The following is a 10,342-nucleotide window of genomic DNA, read 5'->3' on the forward strand; positions in this document are numbered from 1 at the left end:
ACTTACTATTGAAATTGAATTCATTTGCCTGACCTCTTATCTTGTCTATTTCCAGTTCAACTGTTTACTGTACACCAACTATTCTTAGTTCACTGTTTACAGTACTGTACACTATTCTCAGTTTCCCTGTTTAATGCACGGTTTTCAGTGAGGTGTTTCTACTATATGTTTTCTGTTTATTTGTGAGAAAATACCAAGTTCACTGTTTACTATGCAACACTACAATTAAGCCATTTCTTGTTCACTGTTTTCCTATACATTAAACCTAGTTCACTGTTATATGGTCACTGTTTTAATGTGCACCATTTTCTCTGCATTACATTCTGTCAATACTTAACATGTATAATTTCCCTTTAATTTCTTTTGCTTTTACTTCCATACTTTCTTCTCTTGCTACACTTTCTTCTTGTTTTAGTGTTGTCAGCTTTTCCTGTACTTTTAAGTTCACAACGTAATCTTCATTTTCTGAACCTCATTGTCACAAATTTGGTAACGGTATAATGTTCAACAAAGACAGCTTCTGCAGTCTGGTTTTACGAAGAGCTTGCACATCGCCGGGCAGGAGTGAAGAGTCTCGTGCACCAAATATTATCACAGTCAATACAGAATATACGCTTGCACTTTCTACACTGGTACACCTGGAAATAAACATCATTGTAAGAAATATGTCACATCATTTACAAGCAGCCACGAATATTTCATAATTCATGATAAAGATCAGCCAACACATATGTTTTTTTTAATCATGGTTACACTTTCACTATATAGTTAGTAAATAATTCTAAAAATAAACCCTAAAAGAGATGAATGGTTTTATCCAGATTGTTTCTTCTTTTGTAGTTTTTTTTTTAAAAAAAAAAAAAAAGTCACACTGACAATTTTAAGGTTATATGTGACTTTCCAGTTTCCTACTAAGGGAAGAACGCCTCAGATGCCACTTTGTGCGTAATTTTAGGCAGAGGAGCATCTGAGAAGAACCACCGACATTCTGTATGCTGGCTGGATGTGAAAGACAGAAAAGCCCATTTAAGATATTTAGAATGGTAAAGTTGAATATAACAAAAGAAGCCCAAAGAGTATAACATTGTACTTTATGAAGTCGGTGCAATTTTAAACCCCAACAAAATTAACCCCACAATACATAAGTATAACTAAATTGACTTAGAACAATCAGATAGCAAGCAATCATTTCTTTTAATTTTGCCTTTTTTTTCTTTTTCATGTAGCCCACGGACTTTGTAATTAAAGCCATATGTAGCCTTAACAGAAAATCTGTTTACAAGCAACATTCAGCAGTAAATTATGGATCAAATGAAATTAAGAAGATTACAACTAAATGTAAAAAATCTCTAGTAAAATCTCTTGATATATAATTCAGGGCCATCAATCTAATTTGAAGAAGTGGGTTGATACCCTCAGCAACAGGAATTTAAGTAAATGGGAGAATTTTTATTTTTTCATTTTCTTTTCGGTCAAATAATAACAAACTATCACTTAAATATCAGTGGTTTTCTTTTTATAGGAAAGTCTCCCTGTTCATTCATACAAATATCAAACCATGTGAAATGGAAAACAGTGCAGAAATACAATATTTCGCTAACAGATCAATTTACTTGTCAGAAACAGCATAACTTTTCAATATTTTTTCTGTTGGATTTTATGTCTTGAGGGGGAAATTTTACCTCTGAAAGGGAAAAAAAAAACTACTTTGGTGGGGGACTGTGGCCAATATTTGGTAGATTGAGGGCCCTGTTTATGTACCTGAAATTATTGCAATGCTACTTACAGTTTGGTCCTGTATCTGAATCTGACATGCATAGCAGTATCTGAAATAAATTATAAGAACATATATTACACTAAATTAACTTATATGCATAAAGTTATCACTTTGAATGCTTGTGTCAATGATAAAAGACCTATGCCTGCAGTAACAAGTAAATCCAACCTGCACATCTTTGCTGCCTGACTGGACTTCTTAATAAATTGGCTGCAAAAATTTAGAATTTTAATATTAAAATCCTTCACACTAGCATTGTACAGTTCAAATTTCAAGTTAAATATCATCATAAGTGGTTACAGAGTTAGGAAGTTACAAGCAAATTGATTGTTTTTTTTTTTTAGTCCATTTCAACACATTTTTGTTCATATCTCGGTACACTTACTATTGAGCAAGTAACACGTAAAACCATAACCCAAGTGTTGTGCTAAATGCAGCTAAGCAGAAACCACCACTATTGTTTAAATGAGCCGCGCCATGACAAAACCAACATAATGCATTTGCGACCAGCATGGATCCAGACCATCCTGCGCATCCTCTCTACTTGTAAAAGGGGTTTGTAAGCAAACAGCATGGATCCTGATCAGACTGCGCGTTTGCACAGGCTGGCCTGGATCCATGCTGGTCGCAAACGCATTATGTTGGTTTTGTCATGGCGTGACTCAAATAGTCAAGCTAAAAAGACTAAAAACTAATTGCTTACATGTTTTGCCCAGGATCAAAATCTGTGACTGGAATTTCTAATGACTGGTCAAGTGGAAAGAGATGATGGTAGGATCTTGCTAGATGAGGTGCTGACACAAGTGTAAGACCTGTAATATAAATGTATACAATGAATTATGTTAACAATTTATACAAAATTCATCGAACATATACATGTATTGAGCTTTGAAGCTGCATGCCTCCAAATAACCCAAAATATTTCAAGAAAATTAAAATTGAGAAAAGTGTACTTAGATTTCAAGAAAAGTAAAAATATTCAAGATTCAATTAATAATTTACATATTTTGTGAGATGACTGGTTTTGCAGTATTTTTTACCATATGACTGGTTTTGCAGTATTTAATACAATATTTATACTGCATGACTATTGCAGTTATGGTATTTTTGCATATTTTTTTTTTCTTTCTTTGGTAATTTACATTAACGGTAAGTGCCGTTTGCAATATGTAAATTACTTTCTTCACTTTCCAATAAATTTTCAAAATTTTTATGAAAATTAGCACCAAATTTTTTTATTTTTCTGTTTTTTTTTACAACAACAGACAAAATTCTTTGTTTCTTGGCATCAGTTTTAAATAAATATTTTCTGTTTGAAATATATAAACAACATATACGTACCACACGCCTTACATTCTACTGGTAGTTCACAATATTTACTCTTACACTGAGGGCAGAAATATCCAGTGGTACTGAACCCCTCAACAGATTTACTGTCTAAATGACTGAAATATATACATAATATATTCATAAAAAAATAACCAGTCAACACTTAAATAATGTTTGTATAAATTATCTCTTGCTAGTTAAAACACTTGCAATCAAAGTCATTTCTGGACCTGTATGTGCTTGTGTTTGTTTGGTTTATTTATCCTTGCCACTGGAATGAACCATATGGACAAGCATAAACTTCATTTAAAACTGACTTTTTATAAGGGAGCTGAATATATTTATTTCTACAGTTATATCTGTACATGTGTCTACGTTTGTGCCATAATACCTGCCACAAGATCATCTCTAGGTATGTATATTGGGACACGGATAAGATGGGATGACTCCCATACAAAGTTAATCAGAAATTTTAAAATGAGCAGCAATTTAAACTTCGATAAAAATAAATTGGCCAAGATATTTATAGAACTAAAATAAATTCTGCATGAATTATAATAAAAGAAACATACCACATACACATGGAGGGTTTATCGCCAGACCTCTCTCCACCGAGGTGATGATGTGGAAACCCCATCCTGATTAGTGATGACTCTGTGTTCATCTACAAATTATCATCGTGACTTTTAAATCTTCTTTATATTGTAACACTATTCTAACATACACACCATAGTTATGCTAGTTCTTATGTCTAACAGTACAGAGTGACTGACAATTCTCATTGCTTAAAGTAATATTATGCTTTTTTTCATTGAGCTGCATTCACTATATATTTCAAAAGATTGACTGCTATAATGGCAATTGACCAACAGTTGATAATATTGTAAAATGTTTACTAATAGGATAAAATTTAAATCTGCCCTAAAAATAAAAAGACTGCCCCACACTTTTAATGAATTGAATGTACAGGTAAATTAAGATGGACATCTATAGCCATGTGAGTTACTTACTGCAGGCAAAATAATTATAAAATTTACAGGAATGATAGCAAAATGTTTACTTATTTTGGCTTTCACCTGTTCACTCAATATATACTCTTGGATGGGCATATAAATGTCAATTTAATAGAGGAATAAGTGCAGGCCTTTATAATAATAACATTATGTCGTACAAGTTTTTACATAAATATTCTGGGATACTGGCCAAAATGTTTATATGTTTGGTTCATTGAAATGTCTGTAGATATTCTCGTTTATATTATTATTAACTTCTAGTATAATACAATTTAAATCATATTTGAAACATATATAAACTCTATTTACCATTGCAGGTGGGGGACTGGTGTGTTGATTAAGTAGATCTTTGAAATGACTTTCATCCAAAATGACAGTGTATTTACCTACAGATAAACAAAACAAATACAAAACAATGTTAGACATACTAAATATATGATAGTTCACTTAAAATAATGAAAATAATTGTGAATCCTTAAACACTTAGGAAGGAATAGTCAAACAAAGGGATATATTTCAATGAAATACCATGCTAGAGTATTAAGTCTTTGACAATGACCTACAATTATGATCTGAAGGCAAGTAAAGTTTCCAATAGTAAATGAAAACAAGAATGAATTCCAACTGCATTTAAGACTATAGAATAAACACGTTAAGTTCAATCTACTAAAGTAAATTAAGATCATACCATTTGTGTCTGTACAAAGCTTTTTACAGATTCTAACCTCTGCTGCCAGACCTATCATGGAACATCTCACATTTGTCTCCTTTAACAACTGTAAATATAACTAAATATAATAAACATTTCACATTTTAATGTATCATTTTGGAATTTGTTAGCTTGTAACAACTAAAAATACTAAAAAAAAACCAAACAAAACCATTAACATCCATTATAAACATTATACATTTCTTCAGAAATAGTCATATTCATTATCCAGTACCTTTAAATTCCTTTTTTTTTTCATGTAATTTTATGAAAATGTGGTAAGTTTCATTTTATGATCATCAGATCCTTCAGCATTCTTAAAGCTTGTTTCATGTTTATATATGCATATATGGTCACTCTTAACTTTTTTGCATGGACATTTAAAAAAGTTATGATTTTATGTCAAAATAACAACAAATTTTTAACATTTCAGTGTCTATACAGTGTTGGGTGTAACATCATTGACACTAAATATGCTTAAATAATATTGACGCTAGACGGAACCATTAATTTGATTTAAACCGAAAACACAAAGTAGTTTATGTATAAAGCATGAAAAGTCGCTTAACTAACCCTTAATGTTTCTAGGATATCACCAGGATCACATGTTGTTAAACTAGCAAATAGTACCAACACTTCTCTACTGGCATGGCTCGGCATATGCCTGCAAACAAAACATAGGAACATTTTATCAAACCCTGAACCTGCTGGAAGAAAAAGTGATTGGCCATCACCACCAGTATAGAACCAGGCTAGCCTGCACATCCATGCAGTCTGACCAATTTTTAGTTGGCAGCTCAATTTTTGTATTTGGATATTGTCTGTTTGTTTGCTTGTTTTGGGTTTTACGTCACATCGACACAGTATAGGTCATATCGCGACATTCCAGCTTAACTGGTGGAGGAAGACCTCAGGTGCCCTGCCGTGCATTTCAGGCACGAACTGGTACCTGGGAAGAACCACCGACGTTCCGTAAGCTAGCTGGATGGCTTCCTCACATGAAAGAATCCAAAGTCCCTGTCGGGATTCGAACCCACAGAGGTGAGGGGCAAGTGGTTTGAAGTCAACGACCTTAAGCACTCAGCCACGGATGCCCAATTTGGATATTGAAATCCCTTAAACTTTGAATGGACTGTTCCAATATTTAAAGCAGGCCAAATCCATTATAGCTGCATGCCTCTAGATGAGTCAAAATATTTCAAGAAAATCAAATATTAGAAAAATATAATAAAATTTTAAGAAAAGTATTAATTTACAAGTTTTGCGCAATTAATGACTGATTTTGCAGTATTTATCAACATATTTTTTCTGAGTGACCGAGTATTTTTGTGCACAATTTAGCTTTTTTTTGGTACTTTGCATTGATTGTAAGTGCCATTTGCAAAGTGTAAATTACTTTTTTTGTTCAATTAACAATACTATTTTAAAACACATATTCAAAGTGTTCATGAAAATTAGTATAAATCTACAAGCATTTAAAGGAATTCTGCAGGCTAAGTTTTAACATTTTGAATACTAATGGCAATGGTAACAAGAGCCATGTCAACATGGCCATCCCCCGCCGAATGTGTTTGCTCATTGGAAGAATGTATATGTAGTAGAGCAGAATAATTCCATTTTAAGGGGTCTTTTGGTAATGAAAACTGATGGCTATAGTGATTACAGATTTGAAACCTATGTGAATACTGATGGCTGAAAATAACAAAGGGCAATAACTGAAAAATAATGCATGGTAGGTTATCATTCTTGTGTGCTGCATCCCTCCTCAGTAAAATCTATCCACCTATGAAGTTTCAAGTTGATACCTCAAATACTTTTGAGAAAAAAATTGAATTGAAAAATTAAGTATGAAAAATAACAAAGGGCAATAACTCAAAAATTATAAAAGGTAGAGTTATCATTCTTGTGCACTGCACAACTCCTGAGTGAGATCTATGCACCTATGAAGTTTCATAATGATATCTCAAAGGCCTTTTGAGTTATGCTCTGGACAAAAATTAATTTTGAAAAATAAAAAAAGGGCAATAACTAAACAATTATGCAGGGTAGAGTTATCGTTCTGCACTCTTCCTCAATGAGATTCATCCATCTATGAAGTTTCAAGTTGATACCTCAAATACTTTTTGAGATAAGCTCCGGACAAAATAGTATGAAAAAGAACAAAGGGCAATAACTCAAAAATTGTACAGGGAAGAGTTATCATTCTTGTGCACAGCATTCCTCCTCAATTAAATCTATCCACCTATGACATTTCATGTTGACATCTCAAACACTTTTGAGTTATGCTCCACTCGGGTGAAAAATTAGGTATGAAAAATAACAAAGGGCAATAACTCAAAAATTATGAAAGGTAGAGTTATCATCCTTGTGCACTGCACACCTCCTGAGTGAGATCTATGCACCTATGAAGTTTCATTTTGATATCTCAAAGGCTTTTTGAGTTATGCTCTGGACGAAAATTAATTTTGAAAAATAACAAAGGGCAATAACTCAAAAATAATGCAGGGTAGAGTTATCATTCTTGTGCAATGCACTCCTCCTCAATGAGATCCATCCACCTATGAAGTTTCAAGTATATACCTCAAATACTTTTTGACAAAATAGCATGAAAAAGAACAAAGGGCAATAACTCAAAAATTGTATAGGGAAGAGTTATCATTCTTGCGCACAACATTCCTCCTCAATAAGATCTATCCAACTATGACATTTCATGTTGATATCTCAAAAACTTTTTGAGTTTTGCTCCACTCAGGTGAAAAATTAAGTATGAAAAATAACAAAGGGCAATAACTCAAAAATTATGATAGGTAGAGTTATCATTCTTGTGCACTGCACAACTCCTGAGTGAGATCTATGCACCTATGAAGTTTCATGTTGATATCTCATAGGCTTTTGGAGTTATGCTCTGGACAAAAATCAATTTTGAAAAATAACAAAGGGCAATAACTCAAAAATTATGCAGGGTAGAGTTATCATTCTTGTGCACTGCACTCCTCCTCAATGAGGTCTATCCACCTATGAAGTTTCAAGTTGATAACTCAAATACTTTTAGAGATATGCTCCGGACAAAAATGTCGGACGGAAGGATGGACGGACGGAAGGACGGACGGAGACTATTTCTATATCCCCCGCCGCCTTTTCGGCGGGGGATAACAAGTCAGAAAGCCTCCACAGACAGACAGGCAGCCAGACCAGGGCTACTCAATTGTTAGTATTTTGATACCTTTGTACTTAAATCGCCTAAACATTGAACTAATAATAGATTTTCTAGATCCAAAGTCAGACAAGTCCTTTTACAAACTCTGCAGGGTGAGGTTTAGTATTAATTTTGCAATAAAAATAGTAACTGACTACTAGCAGACATTATTCAATCAATGCTTATCATTCAAATTTGTTACTTCACATGTAATATCAATATTTATAGAGCAACAATAAAAATTTACATGTCTATAAAAAGCTTACAATAATTATAATTCCTTTTTTATTTTCCTTACATGTTATGATAATCATATCAAATCATATATTATGCCACAGTTACATATAAGGAAAGCAGAGGAAGAGTGATGTTTGACTCTCACCTAAGGAATCATAGATTCAAGCCCTATTAAGGCCACAACCATGTTTCCTATTATGTCACCAATACTGGCTGCTAGAGAATGGGTTCAATTATTATTAAGCTTGTAGTTTTCAACACAATCAAGCCAAAATATTCACATTTAAACTAAACCAAACATAACAAACCTGAGAGTCTGTATGGCCAACTCTAGGGAATTTTGTAGCGAAGGTTCACCCTGACACACCCTCTCTTTTAGTTTCTGTATAGCTGCTATATGTCGTCTAGGATTACCTAAAACACACACAATCACCATAAGAAAACAGCTCTACATTACAATATAGGCGCAAACTTGTTAAATAGACGACCTCTGATTTTAAATTTAAAGACCATAATCTTATTTCAAAACTTAACAGTGCAGTGGATCTTAACATGTTAATTTGTGAATCATGGCTACCTACAAACAAGAGACTGACTTAAACCTCATCAACAGACAAGATTTTTGGTTGTTGCCTATAGGGCAAGTTAGAAGTCTTGTCCAACAGAGGGTTAATTTCTTGTGAAATTTTTTTTCTGGGAAGCATTTACACTGTTTCTGTTAAGGAGATAATTATAAATAGTGGGCCACTTTACAGAGATTGCACTGTACAATGTTTTTCCATTAGCATCTGAGGCAGCTAGTTTGTAACAATTATCCTATGTAAATATAAAGATATTTTCTGAATAATTTACAGTTCAACCTGGGCAGATCAACACACTTGAAGAGACAAAAGATTTCAGTTCTTTTAGGTATTCCCCTTTAATATTTTCTTGTGAAGCACGTGTATTTTTTCTGGGAAGAATTTACACTGTTTCTGTTAAGCACCTAATGAACTTTACCTCCAAGTTCGGTCACCTTTTCAGCTCTTTTATTCTTCGTAACTATAATACCCAGTTGACTGATTGGATTCTGATCAAAATATTCTTCTATAAAACGTTCTAGTAGCTGAAATAGAGGCAGGCAAATAGAAAATATTCTATGAAATGAATGTTTAATAAAAAGAGAAAAATTTTCAAAGTTTATTTAATAAACTATTCTAGTTTGCTTCGTACTGGAGTGCTAAATATAATCATGTTCAGATAGACGCTGTTTATCAATTTGGGATTAAAGGCCTGTTATGCCTCATTTTTATTTCACAAGAACTCTATTTTTGGTACCTTGTAACAGTTTTGCTACATAGATGAACAATCTTTTATACTTCTTTTGCTCTGTTGGCAATGAGTATAATCATAGTGAATCAAAAATCAAATAATAAAACATTTTTTAAACACATGTAATGATGTTTGAAATTTCTAAGGAATTTAAAAATATTGATTTCTAAGGCATGATGTGCCTTTAAAAGCAGTGTACTTACAAAAAAATGATCTCAGTAATTTTAAAATTACAGAAAATAAACATGTATGTAAATGTGTATGTGCAGAGCCTTTGTTTCATACTATTGTTTTACATATATTTCTAACTAGTATCAAATTTCCTGTCATAAAACATTGTGGCATGCATGCAGCATGTTATTTCAAGTTATTCTGGATAGAATGCTGATTAATTTCATAAAAGCATATCACAAGGGAGGTAACTCTACTAACCTTTAAAGAAGCTATAAGTCTTGTAGGTTTAAGGTCCTGGTCATCCATAGAAACAGACATATCAATAATGATAAACATATGTCTCATCTGAAAATAACGAAGTTCATATGAAAATAGGACAATAGTTTTGTACTCTATAAAATATAGAAAATGGAAAATAATGGCATCAAATCTCATCATTTTTTGATGCCATTGGTTTTTTTAAGTCAATGTAAACAATGTAAATCCTGTAAGGTCACTTCCAAACTTTCAAGGTTTGGCAATAACCCTGGTCTGTGTTTGGATTTGTACAGCTAGCAGTAGAAGGCAAACAGTTTGAATTCAACAACCTTAAAACC

General features: G+C 32.9%; 1 protein-coding gene across 1 annotated transcript; it reads right to left on the reverse strand.

Annotated features, from left to right (window-relative positions):
• Positions 1-504: 504 nt before the first annotated feature.
• Positions 505-10,091, reverse strand: LOC132715313 (general transcription factor IIH subunit 2-like). Its single transcript, XM_060698306.1, is given in 12 exon segments — positions 505-588; positions 591-638; positions 1,787-1,826; positions 2,481-2,589; positions 3,119-3,222; positions 3,679-3,770; positions 4,429-4,505; positions 4,808-4,895; positions 5,402-5,492; positions 8,570-8,675; positions 9,261-9,366; positions 10,005-10,091. Coding segments are annotated over 12 exon segments (1,032 nt in total).
• Between the last annotated feature and the right edge of the window lie 251 nt (positions 10,092-10,342).

This window comes from Ruditapes philippinarum, unplaced genomic scaffold, assembly GCF_026571515.1.
Source record: "Ruditapes philippinarum isolate M1 unplaced genomic scaffold, ASM2657151v2 ctg2979_1_1_1_1, whole genome shotgun sequence".
NCBI classification, from domain to species: Eukaryota; Metazoa; Mollusca; class Bivalvia; order Venerida; family Veneridae; genus Ruditapes; species Ruditapes philippinarum.